This window comes from Ailuropoda melanoleuca, chromosome 2, assembly GCF_002007445.2.
Source record: "Ailuropoda melanoleuca isolate Jingjing chromosome 2, ASM200744v2, whole genome shotgun sequence".
Classification (NCBI taxonomy): Eukaryota; Metazoa; Chordata; class Mammalia; order Carnivora; family Ursidae; genus Ailuropoda; species Ailuropoda melanoleuca.
Genome location: NC_048219.1, coordinates 29482486 through 29507466, shown reverse-complemented (window position 1 = coordinate 29507466; position 24981 = coordinate 29482486). Strand labels below are relative to the sequence as shown.

General features: G+C 54.1%; 1 protein-coding gene across 1 annotated transcript in view; it reads right to left on the bottom strand.

The window, feature by feature from the left end:
* Positions 1–2608: 2608 nt before the first annotated feature.
* Positions 2609–24981, bottom strand: part of MROH7 (maestro heat like repeat family member 7) — a 50480-nt gene continuing 28107 nt past the window's right edge. The window contains exons 14-24 of the mRNA XM_002915751.4: positions 23926–24064; positions 20771–20961; positions 16312–16449; positions 15136–15250; positions 10740–10880; positions 9900–10079; positions 9052–9207; positions 8658–8780; positions 5601–5703; positions 3429–3491; positions 2609–2892 (exon numbers count right to left, since the gene is read on the bottom strand). Of these exons, the coding sequence (XP_002915797.2) occupies positions 2648–2892; positions 3429–3491; positions 5601–5703; positions 8658–8780; positions 9052–9207; positions 9900–10079; positions 10740–10880; positions 15136–15250; positions 16312–16449; positions 20771–20961; positions 23926–24064 (1594 nt within the window). The 3' untranslated portion in view covers positions 2609–2647. The remainder of the gene's footprint in view (positions 2893–3428; positions 3492–5600; positions 5704–8657; positions 8781–9051; positions 9208–9899; positions 10080–10739; positions 10881–15135; positions 15251–16311; positions 16450–20770; positions 20962–23925; positions 24065–24981) is intronic.

The following is a 24981-nucleotide window of genomic DNA, read 5'->3' as shown; positions in this document are numbered from 1 at the left end:
CCCCCGCCCAGCACACCTGGTACAAGGGCCTCCTCCCTTCCAAATCCAAGGCTCCTTTTCCGCACTTTCTCTTCCAGCCTGCTCCCTAATGGTTCCCATTCTCATTCTCCTCTTCATTGTCTTTTCTCTTTTTGGGTACAAATCCTTTGGCTTTCATGTTTTGATTCATGTAAAACCCTGTGAGGTAAGAATTCTTTACAGGTGATGATGGGGGCGGGGTGCCTCAGGAAGTGAGGAAAGTGACTTGCTGAGTGCCTTTGGACCCTTCCCACTCAAGACTACTTGGGGGCCTTGGCCAGTTACTGAGACTGTCGGCCTCTACTGTGCTTCAAAGACCCAGAACGGGGCAGCTGTCCTTTGTCAAAGCCAGCCCAGACCTGGGTTCAGCAGTGGCTTTGGGTGGAAAGGGCTCAGACATGGGAGTTGGGAGAACTTTGAAACCCACACTTCTGTTGATTTTCTTGTGTGACCTTGGACAAGCCCACTCATCTTCGAGCCTCGTCCTCATCTGTAGAATGTGGCAGTGAAGCCAGCCCGCCTTCTCCGTAACTCCTATGGCTACTGTGAGACTGCAGGCAGGCCATGCATGTGAAATTCTTGGCAACGGAAAAGGCTATGCACAAGGACCACCCCCATTTCCTGCTCTTAGGCCCAGAATCCTGATGGTCTTGGCCTGCCATTTATTGACGCCAAGCCTCTCAAGCTCCCCACATCCAGCCTGACCTCTCCTCCGAACCGCCTTCTGGTCTTGAGGGACCACCCAGTGGGGGGACACCCTTGACCCAGTCATCCACCCAGAAATGCAGGCACCGCCCTCAGTGCCTCAGTCTCCCTTCCCCTTCCTCCCTCCTGTCAACCACCAGGTTCTGAGAACTCCTCTTCCTCCGTCTCCCCAAAATTCCGGTCCCCCTCTCCATCCTACCCTGCAGTCCAGACTTCCATTCTGCCTCCAGCCTGGTCATCCTGTGTCCTTGTTCACCACCCTGCCCCTGCTTTCCTTCCACTACAGACTGAGCTTTCTTCCCCTCCCTTTTATCATTTATTCCCTTTTATGCCCCAGAGCCCTCCTCCTTACTCCCTCCCACCACTGTGTTTTAATGTGTATTTACAGTTTGTAAGTGTTCTTGCAAAATTTGACTTCCTTTGTGCATACGTTTTTACGTACTTGCCCCCTTAGCATTAGGTTTTAGGTCCCGTCCGTGGTGCTACACGTACCCCCGGCCTCCAACTGCTGCGTGGGCTCCACGGCGCCCATTCCCTCTCTGACCGTGGATACCCAGCTGCGTCGTCTCCCAGACACCACAAATAATGCTGCAGGAGACTTCCTCATACGTCTCTTTTTCTGGACCTGCGGGAAGAGCTCCACGATGTGTGCTCACGAGTGGAATTGCCAGGGCACGGCATGCATCACCTTAGTACGACTGCACAGGGACAGATTCGTGTCCAGAAGGGCTGCACCCATCCGCCCGCCCACCAGCCATGTCCGTGGGGTTCCTGATACTCTGGAGGAAGAGCTTTCTAAAGCCGATATTTGCCCACATCTCTCCCTGGCCTAACACAGCACCATGCCTTCCCGCTGCCCCCTGAAGACTCCCTTGTTCACGCAGCCTCCAAGGCCTCAGGGACATGAACCCGGCCCTGATCTCCGCCCACACACTCTAGGATCCACGGAATCTACGTATCTGCAGTTGGTCCTTGGTCCCGAGTGCCTCGCTGTCCTCCATATATGCATATGCCCCTCCTGCGATCATCTTTCCAAGCCTCCTTGTGGGGAGTCTTGTCTCGGGGAAGCCTTCCCTGACACCCTAACTCCCAGCTGGCCTATGTACATCCTTTGGACTTCACAGCTCCCGTGAGTCCCTTCATCACAGCACTGGGCTGTTGGCGTCATTCCGTGTCTTTGATATTTCCATTAGACCAAAGTGTCTCAACCTCGGCCCTTCTGACCATTTGGGATGGATAATTCTTCCCTGTAGGGGCTGCCCTGTGCACTGTAGGACTGTGTCTCTGGGCTCTACCCAACCACCAAAAATGTCTCTGAATATTGCGAAATAGTCTCTGCAGGTCAAAATCAGCCCTCTTGAGAACGGCTGCATCAGAGTATGAGTCAATGGGGCCTGGGACTGGTCTTGCTCTCCTCCAGCACCCAGAGCAGGCCTGGTCCGGGTTAGGCACTCAGTGAATGTGACCCGAATAAGAGACAGTCAATCTCTGAGCAGAGACCCAAGAGTAGAACTCAGAGCTCAGGGCTCCAGGATGTGCTGATGTCATGGGGGGGGGGAGTCTCTGCTTTTCCTTCCCTTAAAGCCACCCCCAATCATCATCCCCTTTCGTTCTTCCACCCTCCCTGTGGGAGAGGGGACACTGAGACAGGCAGGAGATTTGCTCTGTGGCCTTAAGGAAGCCACTTCATCTCCCGGAGCCTTGGCTTCCCCACCTATAAAACGTGGACAAAACAGCCTGTGTGAGTCTGTCGATGTTGACCGAGGCAACAGTGAAAGCCGCGCTCATCTCGCAGATCCGTGGCACAAAGCCATGGCGTGTCCCATGAGGAAACACTCACGGGGAGAGGTAAGCCATGTGGCATTTATAGGGGGCATGGCTGTGGTCGTGGCCACCCCTGAGGAGGGCTGGGGGCTCAGGGATATCACTGCTTCAAGGACATCTTCCAGGAGCCCAGGGCCTGCATGATCCAGGAGCACCGCTGGTGGGACGTGGGCAGGTTCTCGCAGCTGGGGCTCCAGCGGTGCATGGTGGCCGGGTCGCACACCCACGAGTCCCCGTGCGGCAGCTGCCAGGAGTTCCGCCGGCAGCTGGCCAGGATGTGGTCCTGGGCCTGGGCCGCATAGATGCACACTGATGCTTCTGGGTCGTGTCTTAGGTTTTCCAGAGCTGGGTCATGGGGAGGGGAAAGTCCACTTGTTAAGACCGGGTCCCCACATAGGTCTCACAGCTCATCCTTCCTTCTCCCTTCTGTGCCTTGACTCAGGCACTCTGCTCAGCGTCCCCTCATCTCACCTTCCTCCCAGCTCTTCAAACCATTTCTGCCTTTCGAAACCTGAATCAAAACCTGCCTCCTCCAGGAAGCCTTCTGGGACTGCCCCAGCCTCAGTCTCCCATCAGTTTCCCCATTAGAAAATTAATCTGCCCCAGTAAGAGTCTGAACTACTCGCCCTGCACTAAATGGTTTGAGGCTTATTTTCTAGTCTGGTTCCCTGGATTGTAAACTCCCCTAGGGTGGGGCTGTGTATTCTCTGTTTTGGTGACCCCTTAACACTACTCACCGTGGATAAAGACTAGCACAGCTGGGCTGGGCTGAAGCCAATTGCTTTGGGACCTATCCCTTCTGTTTCCTGTCACCTGCTGACAGGGGGCCACTCATTCCCTCGCTGGCCCCTGAGATCTCAAAGATACAGGGCATGACTTACCTGCTTTCACTTCATTCAGACGGTCTTCTGTCATTATGCTCTCCATGCAGGGGACCAGGGACCCTTGAGTGTAATCCAAGAGGTGAGTTCATCTGCCTCCTGACTCTGACCCCCACCCTCAGACCAGACCTCCTAAGACAAGCTCTCCTGCTCTTCTTGAGTCCCATGAATGAGGACATAAAAGGGGAACTTCATTTTGACCCTGGGACAGATTCCCCAAGAAGGGTCCTGGGAGAGGTGGCAGGTCCAGAGGGCAGGGATGGCACCAGGGCAGGGACAGGATCTGGGCTGCAGCGGACTCTGACAGTGTGGCCCGAGGTGGTCCCTTACCCAGGCTGGCCCTTAGTGTCCTCATCGGAGACTTGGGGAGGTGCAGCCTCAGCTGCCCCCTTCTCCAGGGAATTTGAGCAGCATTCACGGGAAGGACGCTGAGTGCCTCGCGTACATTCCAGGCAGGTGGCTGGGGGGCCCTGGAGGGCCTGAGACTCCCGCTCCTTGGCCACACTGTCCAGCCCGTCCCCGCTCCCTGCCTGCCTGGCTCCCAAAACACCTGCCGGTCCTTGAATGGGGCCAGGCCAGACCTCCCTCCTGTTGTGAGGCCTTTCCCACCTCTCTCTCTCTGCCTGGCTCATTCCTATTTATCCTTGACTATTAAGCTTAACATAATCACTTCTCCAGGAAATCCTTCTTGACTTTACGCCCAGGTTAGGTGGCTCTCTGGGTTCTCAGAGCATCTGAGTTTCCCTCATCTGTATATACTGTGATCTACTCTGTGACTTATCTCTCCCACCAGACCCGAGGTCTCAAGCTTAGATGCACTCAAGGTGGGGAAGTGGGAAGGGCAGTCTCCGAGGCTCTTACATCATACGCACAATTGTATGCACGTCTGCGTTTTTCTAGGGAAAGTGTTCATAACTTTCTTTAGGGTTTCACCAACCCACGAGAGGTTAGAAATCCCTGCACCGGGCGGGGCGTTGTGTGGGGGTGGACGCAGCCTCTCCTCTGCTTGGTTTCCCCAGCACAGGTCTCTGACCCAGAGAACACACTCAAATGTGAAACACTGACACTTGTAGATGTGATTAATTTGGAGGAAGATTTAGAGAAATCAGCAACCAGGAAATAATGTCACTCCGTGTGAGAAGCTGCCTCTGAGCAGGCCCCCATATTCTGAGGGACCCCCAGTCCTGGTCATTGCTCCTCTGTCCCTGCCTGGGTCATGTTAACAGCACATCCCCCACCCCCACCCCTACCATCCTCATCACCTCCGGAAGGGTTCTCTGTTTCTCCAGACTAGGCATGGTGCCTGACACAGAGTGCAACATCAAGCAACATTTGCTAACTGAACCAGTGAATGGGTGCATGGGTGACCGGACCGATGAAAACCACAGGTGAGTTGGGGAAAGGAACCAAAAGAAGCAACACTTTTCAAAGTGGGGGATGGGAACGTCATCCTCTCCAAGCTCCTGGGCAACGGGGTCTCTTGGTCCTGGTGAAAGGTGTGTGGTTGGGGGGGGGAGGGGTAGCTGGGAGGAAACATTCCCACATGCCATCAGAAGGGTCTGGGCTGGAGTGGGGGGTTCTGAGTAGGGGGAATCTAGTTGTCTTTTTCCCCAAAAAGGCAGAGGTTGGGATTATGGGAAATGTGGAGTGAGCTGATGTTGAGGGAGCAGCTTGACTAGCCAGGCTTCACATTTTTAAAAAATATTCTCATCTAATCTGTGAAACAGGAGTTAATCCCCATTTTACAGGTGAGGAAACTGAGGCTCGGTGGCAGTAAATAACTCAGTTGGGGTCACACGGAAAGGGGATCATGGAGCTGAGATTCTCCTTCACTCTTTCTACTGCACTGCTTGGCCCCTCCTGACATAGTCAATGGTAGGCTCCCGCTGGGCCTGGACCCACGCTGTACTGGGGGTGGGGGGCAGGAAGCAGAAGTTCCGCTGGGTACAGTTGCCAAGGTTGCGACCTGCACAAGGAGTCCAGGCTGGATCCACCCTGTGGCCCATTTCCCAAGCAGGGATCTTAGAGGAGGGAAGACCTTTCTGATTTGTACCATGACTCTCTGCTGGCCAAGCCTTGAACCCAGAAGGACTGGCCGCTTCCTTCCAAGGGAAGGAAGCCAAATGGAGGGCAGGCAGAGTCCCAGCAGCCAAACTAGTTCTGCCAGGTTACCTATGAACATGACTGAGTACTTCCGGAGGGAGGCCCGGGAATTCTTGGCATACTCCAGGCTCTGGCTGAGGAATGTGAAGGCGCTGTCTTGGTGGGTAGTCACCTGGGACAAAGAGAAAGCCCAAGAGTGCTGGGCCCTCAGAGGGACTAATTACCCAGCCACCCTTCCCAAAACTAGGAATGGTGACCCTGTCAGGAGCCAAGGCCTGGCCCCTTGCCTCCTGAACTTCTCTGCCACCCATCCTGGCCTCTGCCTGAGGCCCCCAGAGGCCAGGCCTCATCTTCTCTTAGCAGATTGCAACAACCCTTTCCATGGTCTTCCTGCCTCGGGTGTATCCTCCTCCAGCCCACCCCCTGCGGCAGCTCGAAGGGAAGTTCTAAAATAAAAAGTCATGCAAGGGACATGATAGATAAGGAGACAGCTCTGATCAAGTGAAGAGTTCAAGTTATAGAGCAGTGACAAATAACTTAGAGAGTTAGAGAGGTCTTAAAAGTCTTTCAAAGCCAGACAGGAATAAGGCTTACTTATACATCAGATAATAGGAAGCCAGAATCCATTCTTGAAAGAGCAATGACCAAGCAATGTTTTAGGCAAAATAGTCTGACAGTGGTGTTCAGGATGAGTTTGATCAAGTAGAAACCAGGGGGCAGACATTCTGCTAAAAGGTTGTGGAGGGAGATGAAGAAAAATCTGATATGATTACACTCCTGTTGACAGTTTGCATGTCTGGGAGTCAACTCAGGGCCCGGCATCAAAGTCTTCATGACCGTGCTCCTCAGCCTCGGTCTCCACCAATGTCTCTACCTACTGTGCACACTCTGGTCCAGTGCGAGGATGTGGCCCGGCTCCCCCCACATCTGTGCCTGGTACAAGCGATTGCTCCTGATTGCAGTGCCCTTCCCTGTCTTCTCCGTCTGATGAATCTCTCTCATCCCTTGAGGCTCAGCTTAGAAGCCACCGCCTCCCTGAAGCTTTTCACAACTCTCAGACGGAGCGGCTCTACCACTCTTGTCATGTCACCTATGACACTGTGCTGTGATTATTTATACCTATCTCCCCCACCTATCCAGAGCTCCCTCAAGAAAAGGGGCTCGCTCACTCAGCTCTGAGACCTCAGCATCCTGGACAAAGCGTGGTGTGGTGTGATGCCCAGAAAGCACTGGATGTATGGATGATGGATGCGTGGATGAATGAGTCACCTCCCCCTCCTTAAAGCTAAGGCTAGAAGTTGACCTTCATATGAGCAAACCTGTTGATGCTGGAAGAGCAAAAACAGAGACTCTAGAGGGGCCTAATGTAGAGGTCACAGGCTGCCACCCACAAACCACGAGGAGCTGGCAGAGCAGTGACCAGCAGTGTTTTCAACAAGCTAAATTGATCGCTAATTAACATCTTATAAAAATGTGGGTCTCTAGCTTTTCTTGGGAAAGCAGAGGAGCTGGCAAGAGTGGCCTGCACCGTGAGCAGAGCACCCGCTCAGGCTTTCAACAGGGCCTGACCCTCCAGCTTGCCACAGGTCCTACCACTTCCGTGTCACTTGGGATCATTCTCCGCCGGGTCCCTGGTCACTGGTGGTATTTGAATTAGCGCCCTGGCCAAACGCCTCCTCTAGGCCTCTTTTCCCCTTTGTGAAATGACGGTAACATTAGACCCTGGATCGCAGAGGTGTTGAGCATTACTGATAAGGCTGGTGTCCAGCCCTTCTCTTACTCCTAGGAACCATCTGTTAACTCTGCGTATTTTCATTAGATTGGTGTGGGGGGTGCTGGCATGCCCCACCCGGATCTCCCTTTGGTGAGAAGGATTACTCTCCCAACACTGGGGACTGCCTCCGTGGAAGAGAACTGCTGGCCCAAGGTCACATCCCTTCCCAGGGTGGCTGGCATCCAGTAACAAATGGACATGGGGGTGTAAAGACCTGGCCCCTGCCCCACAGTGGAGCATCGCACTGCAGTGGTGGCTGAGACCTCCCCCAAAACAACACTGCAGCTTGACCTCTCCTCCTGCCCGTGCCCTCCATTCCACCGGAGGCGATCCCAAAGCTGTGCCCTAATAAACCTCCTGGCTGCTAATCTCCGGTTCTGAGTCTGCGTCCTGGGGCGCCTGTGACAGCAGGGGAGGTAGGGGACTAGATAGCAAAGCTTTCCAAATAGCATGCAGAGGGACTGGGCTGCATCCCGCAGATGCATTCCACGGCACATGGGGGGCCTGCTCCTACCTCAGGATGCCCTCAAGTGTTACCTAGAAAGGGGGTTCGGTGGTTAAATAAATTTGGGAAACCATGGATTTAATAACCATGGATTATCTCAGCACAGACCATCTCAGAGCCTTTAGTGAGCTGCAAGTATTGCAAACTCCCAAGAGGAAGATAGCGAGGCAGTGTTTCCCATACTTATTCTCTTAGAACCTCTTTTCTCCCCTATGGGGCATTTCCTGTAGGATGGGTGTCACAGAGAATACACCCTGGGAATTGCTCATGCAGAAAAGGGAACCAACGAAGCTCTTGAATCAGGGATGTAATACAAACAGACTCGTGTTTGAAGCAGACTGCTCTGGTGCCCGAGTGGGGATGGGATCGGAAGAGATGAGGTTCAAGGCAGAGAGAGCCAGGGGGTTGCTGGATCCACTGCCCCTGAACTAAGGGCAAGGACCGTGGGGCAGGGAGCAATAAAACAGATGCAGAGATGTTTAGAATATTTAAGATTGATCAAATGTGGAAGGCGACGGACATGGGAGTCTAGGATAATTCTAGGTTTCTGCTTTGGGGATCTAGAGGGACAGAGCAGATTGAAATGGGAAGGCCGTCCGCTCAGAAGAGGCATGCTGAGCTTGAAGTGCGTGTGGGTCGGCGGGGAGGTGTCTGACAAACCACCAGAGAGGGGCACCAGAAGTGAGAAGCCAGAAATGCCAATGAACGTCCAGGAGCCGACAACGTGTGGGTAGTAGCGGAATTGCCGGTCAGGATGCTTGTACAAAAAGAAGGAAGAGGAAAGGGGAAAGCTTTGCCCACCTCCAGCACACTCGTCGTGAACCGCGGTAGTCTTGAAAGCACTCACCAGGTACTTGCATATTTTGGCCACCGTCTGCTGCTGGTTGTCCCAGGACTTCCGGCTGTAAGCTCTTTTTGGCAATTCCCATCCCATGAGGCAAGAACAGCGGAACAGGGTCTTTATACATTTCTGGGGACCAACAGAAAGGCAATACCAGAGCTGGGGAATTCCAGGACAGCCAGAAAATATTCAAAAAAAAAGAAAAAAGTTTCATGAAACTGAATTCTGGAAAAATCAACACCTATTTGAAATGCACAAGCAAAGTCGTCCGTTTCGAGGAGGAGTTCTGACGTGGGTGCCTTTGGAACACAGGCTTGTCCATCACAAATCGTTAGTGATTCTGGCTCGGTTTCCGTAAAGGGAGGCCCCGTCGCAGGGCCTGCCGCCTACACACACTCACCTGGCTCACCTTGGCGTTGCCCTCTTGCATGATCAGCAGCAGGGGCACGAAGGTGCTGATCAGCTGCTCCTCCACGGCTGGGGTGCGGGGCGACCGCAGCTTCTGGACCACCTTGCCGTACAAGTTGATGCAGGAGGAGCGCACGTCCTCTCGAGGCTGGGGCAGACCCGGAGGCTCAGGCGTGCTCCCTCCTCCAAGAGGCCGCCTGGGCCTGTGAGCCCCACGTGGAGGCACGCGGCCTGCCTTCCCCTCATTGCGGGGGGCCCTCCGGGCACAAAGAGCACAGAGATGGCGCAGGGCGGAGGCCACCTGGTGGGGCTGATCCGGGGCCAGCGCCCCGCTCACTGGAGCCTAGGTCCGGAGTTCTGCCCGCACTCCCCAGCCAGGGCCCCCTGCTAACCTAAAAGGTGTCTTAGCGCCAAGGGGGAAAATGCCCCCTTCTGCTGGAACCAATCAAAACACGTGCCCCTCCCGGTGGGCCAAGTGTGATGAGGCAAGGGTCTGGGGAGACTTGATGACAAAGAGCTCTCCCTGTGAGAACCGATTAGAGAAGGGTCTTTCTCGGTGCAAAAAGACAGGGGCCTGTTGGAACGAGGTGCACCTTCCCCTGGGCTGACTCCGCTCTGCCCGGCCTTGGTGGGCCATGGGAGCTGCTGCAGCCTGCAGAGTAGGAAAGAGCCCCCCNTGGGGAGACTTGATGACAAAGAGCTCTCCCTGTGAGAACCGATTAGAGAAGGGTCTTTCTCGGTGCAAAAAGACAGGGGCCTGTTGGAACGAGGTGCACCTTCCCCTGGGCTGACTCCGCTCTGCCCGGCCTTGGTGGGCCATGGGACCATGGGGTCCCTTACATCGCTGAAGTGGGACAGCAGGACCTGCAACATCTCCACATAGACCGAGGTGTCTGCCAGCTTCCGGTCCTGCCCCTTGAAGATTGTCTTGAGGTTGTGGGCCGCCTCCACCACCAGCAGCCCATCCATGCTCTTCAGGCCCTTCACCATAGAGGGCAGGAGGGCCTGCACCTTGGCGGTCTGTGGGGCAGGACCATTTGGGATGTGGGCTCCCACCTGACAGTAGGGCCTCACAGGTGGGAGACCTATCCTCTGATTCACTGAGATGACCTTGGTGGCACAGGTGCCGCCTCCAGACCTTTGGGGATGCCATCCCACCTGCCTGGAATGCCCTCACTTGAGCTCTTGCTGTCCCCAAAGTCTTCTTTGGCCTCACTGACTCCTTCCGGTCTGGACACCTAAGGCCCTTTGTCGCCACCCCCTTGTTGGCACTAGGTAGAGACCTGCATCCTTAGTGAGCTTTCTGAGCCTACACCCCGGCCCTTGGTCCCTCTATACCATGAGCTGCAACAGGGCCTGGCAGAGGAAAACAAAGCGCTGTTCAAAATGTTCAGACGCACCAACAGTCCGGGCCTCCGTGTCCTACTCTGTAAAATAGGCATAATTACTGCCATCCCCAGCCCCTCCTACACATACTGCCTTCAGGGTTATTGTGAAAAAACTGGATTAGAAACTATACAGTGTATGGGGAATGATTAAAGGCTATCCACTTTACAGATGGGGCAACTGAGGCACGGACAGAAATGGATTCCAGCATCTGAGACTCAGTGATGGCCGGGCTCCCTCCTTCCTCCAGCTCAGGGCCTGGCTGGGCCGGGCTCTCTTCTGCCCTCTGCTCACCTTCTCTGTCCTACGGGCCAAGATGACCAGGCCTCGGATGGACAGCACCTTCATGACGGGGTCCTGGTGGTTCAGGCCCTCCACCATCCGCCCCAGAGAGTACTCCTCCGGGATCCGCCGCACCTGCTCCAGCTGCAGCAGCTGCGGGATAATGGCTATTACTCCCTGAGCCAAGGGCAGGGCAGCCCCGTCTCCCCACGCACTGGTAGTGCCCGCTGGTTGACCTGGGGCTGAGTGTGGGGCGTGAAGGATGCTATCTGGTTAGTGCTGTCCAAAGCAAGCCATGTGAGTAAGTTCAAATTTTCTAGTAGCCACATTAAAAAAGCAAAAAAAAGAAACAGGTGAAATTAGTGTTACTAATGCCTCTTATTTGACCCAATATGACCAAAGCATTATCATTTTGACATGATCAATATAAACATTATTGATATATTTTACACTCTGTAAAAAAATTTTTCGAACCAAGTCTGAAACGTGGTGTGAATTTTTTAAACTTACGACACATTTCAATTCAGACAGACACATTTCAGGGGCGGCATAGGCCCCATGCGGCTCGTGGCTATCATACTGGACAGCACTGGTCTCGTTAGTGACAGCTACTCGCTCCTGTCTTCGCCCAGCCGTCAGTGTTAGTGACCCTGAACTCTGTCCTCTCCGCCTGGCTTCCCTTTGCCCACTGTCTTCAATGAGCTCCTCTGCTCAGGATTTTAACTGCTGTCCCCAGGCATGTAATACCCGAGTCACCGTCTCTAGTCTGTGCTGCTGTCCAGAGTGTGCGAATTGGAAAACCAACAGTTTTCCAGACATCTGCACCTGACGTCCATCGGCAGCTCGTGGCAAGGTGGAACGGGTCACTCTCCAGCAGCCTTTCACCATCGGGCCCAGCTTGCTTCTAGGGCCTCATTCACTCCATGTCCACCCTAGAGCCCACATTCTTACCACCAACAGCTTCTAACCAAGCGGCCCATTTTTTGTGGAATGATCCAGGCTGTTCTGTCCTCTCTGTGCTGGCAGGATGCCCTGGGCGCCCACCTCCACTCCTGCCCCGACTCACCTTGCATGGGTCCATCTAAAACTCGGCTCCCCTTGAAGCTGTGTTTGACAATGCCCCCGGGGCTCCCCTGGGTGGACTGCTCCCTTCCCTGGGCCCCTGGAAGCCCTGAACATGGAAACCTGAGTGCCCCTGGCTGCTTAGGCCTCTGCCTCCTGCATCGCCCTGGGGCTTTCCTGAGGACACACACTGAGCATTTCTGTGGGGCTCCTGTTACCTAACACGAGCTCTGGGGGAGAGTATGTGCTTAGGGAACACTTCTGGTGCAAGAGTTCAGGTCCAACATGAAATTTGGTTCCTTTCCTCTTTAGAATTGCCCTTCCTCCTGTGTTCCCATCGCCGCGTCTAGCACCACCACCACCACCCACCCCGTTGTCCCAGCCTAAACCAGGCATCACCCCCATCTCCTTCCTCTGCCCACCACCCTCCCACCCACGGCAGCCAACTCGTCTTCAGTTCCTGCCCAGTCATCCTCCTAAACACTTCTCCCATCTGTTCTCTGGCCTTACCACTACTGTGATTATTGAGACCCTGAGTCGCTATGGTGAGGAGAGCGAGCTGGGAAGAGGGGCAGGGCCATGGCTCAGAGGGGGAGCGGTGGTAGAGGAGGGCTCCACCCACCGCCCCCCCTCTGCCCATCCACACAACTGAGCTGGGCTCAGGCCTGCTCCGCACAGGGTTCTAGGCTGCACACTAGAGATGCAGAGAAGAGTACTGATGATGATAATAATAATAATAAATAATAATAGCAATATAGCTGACTCCCACACAATACTTCCTAGATGCAGGCACTATCCTAAGAGCTTTACAGGAACTCATTTAATCCTCATCAAAACCCTTAGGGCATCTGGGTGGCTCAGTCAATTAAGCATCAGGCTCCTGATTTCAGCTCGGTCATGATCTCAGGGTTGTGGGATCGAGCCCTGAGTCGGGCTCCAGACTCCGCTGGGAGTCTGCTGGAGATTCTCCCTCTCTCTCTCTCTCTCTCTCTGCCCATCCCCCTGCTCACATGTCCTCTCTTGCAGGCTCTCTCTCTAAAATAAATAAATCTTTAAAAAAACTCTATGAGGTGGGCAATTCATTATCCCCATATTGCAAATGAGGAAACTGAGGCACGGGCAGGTTCCAGGACTTGCCGAGGTCACACAGCTCCCTTGAGTCCCCCTGCTGCTGGGAGGACACACATAGACGATCACAGCCTAGGTGGCTGGGGAGGCCAGGGTGGCATATGTGAGCTATGTCAAGGTGCCACAGTGAATGTGGTGGGCCTAGCTCTGACGGAGAGCAGCCCACCTCTTCTGGGGAGCGGGAGAAGGACTGAACCTGGCTGAGGATCCTTGTTCCAGGGAGGAGGGCCACAGCTCAGAGTTTCAGGGGAATGTTCAGGAAAGGTTAAGCCTAGCGCCCCTGACCTTGTGGTGGACATGGGAGCACCCCTGAGGTCTGGCAAGGTGCAACGGCCACCATCCCCCTAAGAACCACAAGTGGTAGCCACTCACAGACTTAGAGAGCAGTGGCTAACTAGGAATGAGGATCCAGCCGGACAGACCTAGTCAGATTCTCTCTGGACTCCTTGAGCTGTGTGACCTTGAAGCATGCCCCCAGTTTGTCCTCCTGGCGCTGCCACTTTCTACTGGTGCCTGCAGGACCAGGCCAAGTGTTCATCTGGGCACTCACTCATCCATCTGCCTACTTGGGGAGCTTTCAGGGCTCGAATGGGGAGGCAATGCAAACACGACATGGCCCCTCCTCCCCAGACTCACAGTCCAGCTGGAGAGGCAGGAGAGATGCAGGAAATGCCTGGAGGGCCATGCTGCCTCCTGTCCATCTGGCCAACTTTACTCACCTGTCAAGGCTCAGCTCAGATGGCACCTCCTCCAGGAAGTCTTCCTTAACCTTCTACTTTCTGAGCAGAAAGTGAGCCTCCTACCTCTGAACCCCACTGAAGACCCTGATGATGGAGGTCTTGCCCCCAGCATGACAACCAGCAGGTCACAAGAGACAGCAAGAGTGGCAGTTAGGAGAGCGGGTTTTACAAGTATCCATCAACAGATGAATGGATAAACAAAGTGTGGTAGATACATACGAGGGAATATGATTCAGCCTTAAAAAAGAATGAAATTCGGAGCCCGGTTAACAACACGCATGAACCCTGAAGACATAATGTTGAGTGAAATCAGCCAGACACAAAAGGACAAATACTGCGTGGTTGGGCTCCCGTGAAGCCTACAATGGCGAGCTCAGAGCCACAAAGTGGCACCTTGGTTGCCCGGGGCTGGGGAGGCCGAATGGGGATGCCGGACTTCATGAATTCAGTTTCAGTTTGAAACAGAGGCTGCACTTGGGAAGGAAGATGAACAGCTCTGCGGACGGCGCTGACGGCTGTGCGGCGGTGTGAGCATACTTCATGCCACTGGGACGTACCCTTAAACATGGCAAGAATGCGAACTTTGATGTTATGTGTATCTTACCACAATTTTTTCTAAACCAGAGAGAGAGAGAGGCAGAGAGGGAGAGAGTGGGTTTGAGAACCCAGGAGTCTGGGTTCGAATCCTGAGTCTGCAACTTAACGAGCTGTGAGGTCTTGGAATATTGATTTAAATCTGTGCCTCAGTTTCCTCCTCTAAAATGGGGGATGAAATGGCATCTGCATCATAGGATTATTATGAGGATTAAATGAATCAATATGGGTAAAACTCTAAGAACGTGCCTGGAAGATTGAAAATGCTCAATAAATGTTAGCTATTATTGCTGGTGGGTCTCCTCTTCTTTGTCTGACTCTAACCAACCCCCTGATTCATCTCTCCCAGAACCCCCTAGTACCCTGCACACACTCAATTCAGCTTAGATGTCACTTCTTCCAGGAAGCCCTCCCTGATGCTCCCACCACCACCACCTCAAGTCTCCTGTTCTCCCACCAGAGCCTGGACTGCCCCCATCAGAGCACAAGTCACTCCATGGCACCCCATTTTATAATTGGGGCATCCTCTGGCTTCCCTGCCACACTGAGAATTCCTTGAGGGCTGGGCAGAGTCAATTTCAGATTTTTACCTCCAACCTTGTAGCTCTGGTCTGGTGCTCAGCACATAGTAGAGCCCAGCAAAGGTTGGGGGTTACCTGGGCAGGGAGGGAGTCTGGAAAGAGTAGAACGGGGTGACGGGGTGGAGAAAGGAGCAGGAAAGGGAGATCCTAAGAGGTCTTTACATTCTAGAGCAATCATCCTCAGGAAACCCTCCATGGTTAAGAACTGTTTGCACAGGAGAAATGACCGGTAATGTGAACCGAGGCCCGTGCTCCGGGAGGCCGGGGAGGAGCCTCGCCCAGTGCCCGCGGCCCGCTCGGTACCTCCACGTAGAAGGCGGTGGCAGTGATCTTGTGCTTCTCGTCGCCTCGCTCCAGCAGTGGGATGAGCAAGTAGAGCAGGCGGCAGAGCTCCTGGCAGGAGTAGTGCACCATGGCCCTGGGGGTGAGGAAGGGTGAACAGTCGCCTCCGGCTCCCCGGCCCCAGGGGCCCTGCTTGGGGGGGGGGGGCAGGTCTAGCCTCACACTCTAACTCTGAGCAAGTCAGGGGCACCTGGGTTCCTGAGTTCCCAGGATTTCCCACCCGGACAGGACCTCAGAGCCCATCTAGTTTAACTGCTCCGTTTTACCGATGAGGAACCGGAGGCTCAGGGTGGGAAAGCTTGCCCAACAGCACCGAGCACACAGCTCTCTGCATGATGCCTAGAGCATAGCAGGTGCTCAATAAAGGCAATTGTATCCTGAGTGCCCTGGGGACAGCACCACCTTAGGCACTCGGGGTGCAAGGTTCAGGAACACACTATTCCTGCAAAAGCCACAACAACCCGTGGGAGGTTGTGTATGGGGGCAAGGGAAGACCGCGTCTGGGTCCCCAGGTCATCTCCTAGCATTGTCACTTCCTGGCTGTGTGACCTTTGATACATAACTGTCCCTCTCTGGACCTTGGCATCCCGCTGTGGAAAATGTGCACTGATAATCCCAGCCCCACCAGTCAGCATAAGCTGTGAACGCTAACGTGTGCTGAGCCCTCCCCGTATACCAGCGGCCGTTCCAAGTACTTTAACTCTCATCCTAAGCCCTGGAGATGGGTCCTATTATTATTTCCACGCGACTGAGGGGGAAAACTCAGAGAGAGGCAAGAACTTGCCCTGGGTCACCAGCTGAGAGGTGGTAGGCTGGGAATCGGACACAGGCAGACCGGCCCCAAGGCCACACTCAGAACTACTCGGCCATAGCACCATGTCTGTATGAGTGTAGGAACTAGGGTCCCCACACGGTGAGGAAAGGTGCTTTGTAAGTAAGCTAAGCGCTCTGCAGTTGCCAGGGGCTGTCCCAGCCCGTTAGCGTCCACAGAGGCTATGTCCAGCCACCGAGGTAGACCAGACCCCGCTGCTTAGCAGAGGGGATGGACTGAGGGAAGGGTCTTGCCCAAACAGAGATGCAAACCCAAGTCTCTCTCTCCCTCCCCCGACCCCCTGTGTGGGGCCATCCCAGCCTCACCTGGCCAGCAGGGACACTCCCCGGTGGTGGTTCTCCGCCTGCCCCATGAGCTCCCAGCCGCCCTGGTCCTCCAGAAAGGTGGCCTCATACGAGCAGCCCATCCTCAGCAGCAGGGTTTTCACCACTTTGACCACCCAGCTGCCGAGACAAGGGGGCTGAGACCTCATGCCCCTCCCCCCGCCCCACCGCGGGCCGGGCCTCCCTCCAGCCTGCCGCTCCCACCGTCAGCCCCCATCTGGCCAGACAAGCTTCTCCGGGCCGTGCTGCCTGAGAGGTAGTGGTCATCGGTGTATCCACCAAAAGCGGCTTTTAACAAATTATTATTAGCTTTGAGAAAGAGAGTCAACAGAAGCAAAATTCCCCGAATGGTGCTTCATCCTCCCTTTTCTCCTGGGCCTCTTTCCCCGGAGGGAGAGGTGGAGCCAGGCCCCCGGGACCTGCCTCCCTCTCCCCCTCCCCTCCCTTCCATGCCCATGACTGGGCAGCACTCTGGGGGGGCAGTCGTCCCTGCTCACTTGTACACAGTCTCCTGTTGGCCCGAGGCCTTCGGGGCACTTAAGGAGGGATTCCCCAACCTGGAAGCACAGCAGAAGGCCCTGGGTGGTGTGTGTGTGTGTGTGTGTGTGTGTGTGTGTGTGTGTGTGTGTGTCGGCGGGGGGGGGGGCGGTTTACAACCCATGGACTGAGGAGGCTGGAACCCAGGCCTCTGGGCTTTTGAAGCTCCAGAGCGAGCTTGAGCAGCCGGCCGTGAAGGAGCAGGAGGGGGTGCGGCCGCGTGCTGACGCCCCGCTAGTCCTCGGCACGGCGCCGGGTGTCCACGGATGTGTACGTGTACGTGTATATATATGGATACCTTTATTAGAATGAAAACGGACAATGTGTGGAATGAAGTTTACATTTAAATAAAGTTTTCTAGAAATGTAAAGTCATCGTTTAAAGAGTTTATCACGTATGAACATACCTCAGGAGATACTGAGAGTGGTTCTCATGATTCAAGACAAAGCAGAAAGCATTTTGGAAATCAGGTGATGTTCAAGAATTTGCTTTTAATTTTCATGTTTGGGGTTTTGTAAGGACTATTGATCCAGTGTGAGAAGTCGAACTCATACTGAGGCCCAGGCTTTCAGAACCATGCAAGCTTCGTGCTGATTGTTTAAGACTCGTGCTGTCAGTTATGGTCCTGGACCAGCAGAGTCTCTCTCTCTCTCACACATACACACACACACACACACACACACACACATGCACACACACAGGGAGGGAGAGGGGGAGGCAGACTCCAGATGTTGGCCACCCTAAGAGCCCAGGGCTCACCCTCCCCAACTCCCTTCCCCCACCTCTTTCCTCACCCAGAAACACTGGCTGAATAGCTGCTTTACGCGTTTTCATTAGGAGAAGGAAGGTTCTACCTTCCATGTCAAGCATCAGTACCTTCAACTAAAACTGAATGAGCCACCTGTGTATGTTCTCCTCTGTAACTTGACCATCCTCCTCTCCCAGTGTGTCCCCATCTCCAGGAGCAGCTGGTCACCTCACTACCTGGCTTGGGGACAGCTCTGGGCTCAGGAACTCCACAGGGAGCGACATGACTTAGAGGTTTCCAACAGTCGCAGCTTTTACCCAGACCTCACCCACGCCAGCCCGGTCTGTGCATCCGAGGAACTCAGAATTAGGCTAAAGTTTTTGGACTCGGTGCCACACCATTCCTAGCTAGGCCGCTCCATTCTTCCACCATTTCCTTGATCAGGCTCCAAATTTTAACAAAAATGACCCACCTTCCTCCTTCCCACCCCACTCCCAAAGATAGACCTCTAAGAGCCCAGATGGGGTCTGCGTGATTTTGTAAAAAGGCGGGGCGGGGGGGGGGGCCTGCGGGGGGTTGTGCAGGTCCTTTGGCTCTGCAAAGGCCCACTCTGCAAGCTTCACCTTCCTAGAAGGTTCTCAGCTCTTTCCAGAGAAGAAGATCAAACGTTGCCCTGTCCCTGCAGTGGGTTGGGGCAGGGGTTCGGGGGCAACGACACAACGCGGAGCTGCGTGAAAGCCCGAGGCTGCCGCAGGGCGCAGCTGCTGGACCTCACGGGGGGACACGGGTCTCTCTCCAGCTCCCCTGCCCGGGGCCTTGCTCAGGGAGGCCCTCCGAGTCGAGAGATCGCACCCTTTATCACTGGACGGTGGAGACCTTTTCCGCCGTGGGTTCCTCTTCCTCCTCCTCCCCCAGCACCTCCTCCACGTCCCTCCACGTCCCTCCACTCTGTTTTCCCCTGGAGCCCCCCGGCTTCCCGAGTCAGGGCTGCCGCCCTCACGAGCGCCAGGGGGGTCAGGGGCGGGGCCGCGGGCTTGGCACCGGGTGTCGCGCTGGGAGGCGGGGCCTACTTGGTCCTTACAACACACCTGTGGGGCAGGAATCGCTTACCCCATTTCATAGGCAAGCCCACCAAGCTGCCAAGGGGTTAAACCTTTACCCGAAGGATAAAGCAGAAATGATGGAACCAGCACTCAAATCCGAGATGTTCTGACTTCAAGCCCAGCCTCGCAACCAGTGCCCTCAGCCCCTCACGGTGGACCTCCTCGAGCACCCCCACAGCAGAAGCCAAAGGAGAACAGACTGAGAAACTTGACTGCATACAAACCCAGACCTTCTGAATGGCCAAGACCATAAAATACTCACCCTTTAAGTGGAATACAACTGACAAAGACTTCATGTCCTTAGTATATAAAACGCTCTTACAAATTAACAAAAAAAATTCCCAACAGTCCTATATAACATTGGGCAAACGTTGCTCACAGACAAGGAAACATAGGGACACCTGGGGGCTCAGCTGGTTAAGCAGCCAGACTCTGGGTTTCGCCTCAGGTCATGATCTCAGGGTTGGAGCCCCCCCCCCCCCCCCCCCCCCCGGGGGGGCCCCCCCCAGNTTTCATGTCCTTAGTATATAAAACGCTCTTACAAATTAACAAAAAAAATTCCCAACAGTCCTATATAACATTGGGCAAACGTTGCTCACAGACAAGGAAACATAGGGACACCTGGGGGCTCAGCTGGTTAAGCAGCCAGACTCTGGGTTTCGCCTCAGGTCATGATCTCAGGGTTGGAGCCCCCCCCCCCCGCCCCGCCGAGTGGGGGCTCCATGCTCAGCAGGGAGTCTGCTTGAGATTCTCTCTCTCCCTCTCCCTCTGCCCCTCCCCCACTCACAGGTGCACTCGCTTGCTCTCCTTCTCTCAAATAAATAAAATCTTGAAAAAAAGAAAACACGAATGACATTTCCACCTCAACCTCAATCATAATAAGAGAAATGCAAACAAAAATGACAGCATTTTTTTTTTCAACTTTCAGATCAGCGAAGATATAAATATCTTCTGTTCCACTGAGCTGGCCAAGGTGCGGGAGCCAGCCATTCTCACACCCTCCTGGATGCAGTGACTTCTGGGAGAGGCCATGTGGCAACCTGGGTGCTTGAGGGGGAACTCCATTTTCCCCTTCATCACTCACTGGTCAAGAACGTTTTCCACCACGTGTTTCTGTCCCAGCTCACGATTAAAATGCAGAAACCCTTTGATGCACTCAGTCTCCTTTCAGGAATCCGTCCTACACTGTACAATCACACGTGTGCATAAAGACATATAAACGAGCTCACAGCAGCTTTGTCGGTAAGTGCGAAGTGCCTAAACCAGGAGGATGCTGGTTAAATAAAGGATGGCACCTTGGAATTCCAGACGGATATTGTGTGCCTGTTACAAATAACGAGGCAGCTCTGTGTGCATGTTCTCCTAAGCGTGTATGCTAAAAGCAAAGCATGTGACTGTAAAGTACAGTACTCTTGTAAAAATAGAAACAGAAGCGTGTGCTTATCTCTGCATCAACCACCTGTGGAAGGATACGAGAGAACCTAGTTCTGGGGAGGCTCACTGGGGAAGGAGAGGAAAGGAGGCTCACTTTCAATGTCTTTTGAGATTTTTACCCATGTGCCTATATTACCCATATGGGTTAATAATTAAAAATAAAATGGTGAGGAGCGCCTGGGTGGCTCAGTCGGTTAAGCGTCCGACTCTTGATCTCAGCTCAGGTCATGATCTCAGGGTCGTGAGTTCAAGCCCTGCGTGGAATCCACTTAAAAAATAAAATAAAATAACAAAAAATAAAACAAAATAAAAAGGTGGGCCTTGGATACAAATCTAATACAAATAATACGTCTAGGGAGGGAGGAGGAAACATGAAATTGTGAGCTCCTTGGGGGAAGGCTGGTTCTTTGCCGTCGCCCAGCACCAGGCAGGTCTGACGCACACACCACAGCACGTGCTCCCAAACAGTTGTTGTGCAAAAATTATCGGCTCTCCTAAAAAAGATGCTTCTGTTTTCTCTTTTAGTCCCAAAGCTAATTTCTACCGATTGACTGCCCTCAAGATTTTAGAAGGGCCCTTGCTAGGCGGCCCTCCCCCAGCCGGGGACAGCAGGACATACCGCACGGGTACGAAGATGGAAGGCTGAGGGTCCTTCTTGGCGTCCTTGCGGAAAGCCATGCGGCCAGGCAGGTGGAGGCCGATGTGGTAATGGACCTGAACGAGCAGGGCCAGGAGCAGCTGCGGGTAGATGCGTCTCACGCGACCCACGCAGCTGTGGACCGACAGGAGCTCACACAGGCCGCTGGCTGCCTGGGGGCAGAGGGGAGGCTGGCTGGAGGCTCCTGGCAGGGGCCTGGACTGCTTCTCTAGCACCTTGGACCTGGTTCTTTGCTCTTCTCTGGCTCAAGTTGGGAGAGCCCAGATCTCATCACCCCCCACTGCACCCCAACTCCTGGCTCTCTGGGTGAGCCCTACCCCAGAACAACGGCCTGCCTCTTTGGTGTTGACACACCCCTGGAAGAACGGGGTGGAGGGCTGCTCTGTCACCCTTTGTGAGGTGGAATCTCGATCCCATGGTGCAGGTGAGGAGACACGCTCAGAGGGACAAGCACTTGGTCCAGGCCACGTGGCCCTTGGGAGCAGAGCTGTGACTGGACCCCAGGCTTTCACACACCAGCTGCTGCCGCCCTACCTCTTCCTCATTCATAACACAGGCACGGAGAACACGGTGGGACACCAGCTGTCCCCTCACTTTGGGCCATTAAACCTGGCCGCTCTCACTGCCACCCCTGGTGCCCAGCAACTGAGAGAAACAAATCCCAGCCTTGAACGGGGGCCAGGGAGGCCCAGTCCTGGACTCTGTCACTCCACACCTACTGCCTACTGATCACACCCTACCTTTTCTATCCGTCACTCCCCGCACCAGCCCTCCAAAGTCCCAGGAACTTGCTTTATTGGCCTTTGGCCCATGATGCTCCCTGGGACCTAATCAGCGCTCACTGTCCAACTTCTCCACCTGCCATCTAGTCTCCCACTCGGTCCACCAAGGCCTCTCTAACTGGCAGGAGGACAATGCAGGGGCCGGGATGGGAGGAGGTGATGGGTTGGGGTCATGAGATTGGATGGCTCATTCTGGCCCCACCAGTCCCTGACCCTCTCTGAGCTTCCGAGTCATTCATCCTCTGTAAGGGGGGTCGCGGGTCCTCTTCCCGCCAGCCCCACAGGTGTGGTGGAGAGTGAATGAGGGCAGAGGTGAAAATGCTTTCCAAAGAAGTGACCAAGGTCTGTGCTCCCGTGCTGCTGGCCCAAGGGAAGACTATTTGATTGTGAGGTGACAGAGCCCGCGGCATAGTCCCAGGGAAATAGGGGACACAACGCAGGCTGGATGAGAACGATGATTGGCAGTTGTTTGCATTTACAGCCTAGGAAGCCCTTTCACACATACCATTTCACTCTTCTGAAAAGGGAAGATAGACAAGGCAGGACTTCTTACTGCCCATTTTACAGATCAAAATACCAAGGCTAGACAGGGGGATGTGACTGACCGAGATTATATAGTGAGGCAGTGGCAGAGCTAAGATAAACCTCTCAGACTCAAAGCCTTCACGTTTCTCAGTAGACCAAAGATAATGATTGTATCCAAAGAACACGGTCTGCGCTGTAGAGAAAAGTCTCTAGTGATGCCATTGGGCTCTGCTCTTGGCTCAATCTTGCTCACATTGTTTATCAACATCATGATATAAAAATTAGTCTGGACTGTATCCATGTTCAAACTATGCTTGAACAAAAGCACAAACGAGTGGCTCAAGAATACACTAGCACACACTCAGAGAGGAGAGGATGAATGACCGAATCAGGGAAGGAATGGAGGCTCATGCCTTATTCGTAGACCTCAGTGCTGGGGGAGAAGGCAGAGAGACCCAGTGGTGAAGCACAGGATTCAGAGGTAGGAGATCTGGGCTCGAGCCCTGGCCCCACCACTCACTAGCTCTGTGACCTTGGCAAAGACCTGGGATGTGACTGAGCAACAGCGTCCTCCTCTGTAAAGGGGTTACCACCTTCCCTTCCCTCCAACAGGATGTCTTGCTCTCTACTGAATCCCCAGAATTCATGAGTGTGCCTGGCACATAGTAGGTGCTCAACTAATGTTGTTGAATAAATAAATCAGTCCAACAAAATTTTTCTTGAGCATCTCCTATGTGCCAGGTGTATGTCAGCCATTGGGGATATCACGGTGAGCAAAAGAGGTTCGGGCACTGAATTCATGCATCTCACAGATTACTCAAGTGACCGCATACATTAGTGTCAAATCAAATCACAATTGGGGTAAACTCCTTGAAGATAAAGTACATGAAGCGAAGTGTAATATGCACAGATTTGATCATGTCAGGGAGATAAGGGAGGGCTTCCCTGAGGAGCTGATGCTTGAGTTGAGAACTGAGGGAGGAGAAGAAGTTAGGTTAGCGGAGAGCAGTTCAGGAGAGGTAACAGCATGTGCAAAGGCCCTGTGACAGAGACAGCATGGTGTGCATGAATTTCTGACAAAGAACAAGGCTGGGGCCATGCTAGTAAGAGGGACCATGGAGTATGGTAAGGCCCAAGCGGTGTGCAGGGCCTTGCAACACAGGCAGGAACACTGTGTTATTCTCAAGGGCAATGGGAAGCCATTGAGGGGATTGAGAAGAGCAGACATGCATCCTCAAAGATTTTTTGGCTGTGGTACAGATTGGAGGGGCTGGGGTGGAAGCAGAGAGATAAGCAGGGGTATTATCCAGCTGGCTAGGACCAGGGTGACAATGGCAGAGGCAGAGAGCAATCTGTCCCTCTACCCAGTCCCCTTCCTGCTGTCAGAGCCGCCTTTCCCTCTGTGTTCCCAGGGCTGAGCTCGGAGCCTGGCAGCAAGCACGTGACGTCACTAATCAGTGAATGCGTTACCTCATTTTACCTGCATGACCACCACGGAAGGCAGATTTCCTCATTATCATTCCTGGTACAGACGCAGAGGAGAAGTCACTTGCTTGGGTCCCAAACGAGTACTGGTAGCCAAGCCAGTTCTCAGGGGCAGGTCTGTGAGGCCCCCCTCCCGGGCCGCCACCCTCTCTGGGAGCAGCAGCACGGCGCCGGCCAGTGGGTCACAAACAGGAGCCGGAGACCGACCTGCCCAAGCCACCTGAGAGCGGGGCACCAGGAGCGGGGCGTGCTGAGCTCGGCAGGAGGGGAGCGGTGGGAAGCACAGGACCCCTCGGCCATGGGGTAGGCGAGGCGGGTGCTCACCGCTAGGGGCACGATGGAGGCCCGGCCCTTCTTGGTGAAGGGCTTCTCCTTCAGGCTGGTCAGGAGCAGGTCCAGGAGGTCTCGGACATCACAGCTGGGCTTGCGCAGTATCAGCTGCCTCCACATCTCTGCACCATTGCTGGGGGGTCGGGGGTGGAGATGGTTAGTGGGGACCAGGGTGCTCTGCCCACCCTGCCTCCCAGTGGTTTGGGGAAGGAGAAGGGAAGATGCCATCAAAATGGTATCCATGGGTGTGCCAGTGAGGAATGGTCCAGAAAACACTAAGAGGCAGGGGGCTAACAATGATTGAAAACCCTATTTCCCGGTATCATGCCAAGTGCTTTATACACAATTTTTGTGGCAAATACGGAGCATCTGCTGTACCCCAGGCACCAGGCAAATCTCTGGGTATATAGATGTAAACAAGATAGTCGAGACATTTAAGTTCACTGAATTCTTAAATGGCCTTCAAGGTGGGTTGTTACTCCCATATTACAGATGCGGAGTTGGGGCTCAGAAAGGTGCAATCATTAGTCCAAGACATCACAGCTTATGAGCAGCTGAGTCAGGAAGTGAGCAGGTCTGGTGTCTTCAAAGCCAGTGGTCATTCCCCTATGCCAGGGGGCCCCTTGGGCCCTGGACCTTGCATTGGTCACATAATATCATTTGTGCCTGCACCCGTCCCCTTACAAAGCAGTACTCCAAGCAGGGGAAAGCCTCTAGGCCAGCCAGCACCAGCCTGTGGGCATTCCTATCGATTGTGGGTAGCTGAAAGCCAGTGGTGCACGAGAGGGTTAACGGAACCCCTTTCCCCTTCTGCATGAGCATTTGAACCTTCCATTAGCTTCCTAGCTCTGTTCCCCTGGAAACCTGATAAAGATAGTATGTCAACTATGTTGCTAGGCAACACTGCTTATGGTGAAAATGACCCAATTGGTAAATTGCATCTGGGCTGGGAGGAACTATAAATTAACTGTAATAACCGAAGAGACTGTAGCATTGAGCTTCCCAGGGAGCAGTGACTCTTGGGACTTGGCTTGTCCCCGTGGGGACCCC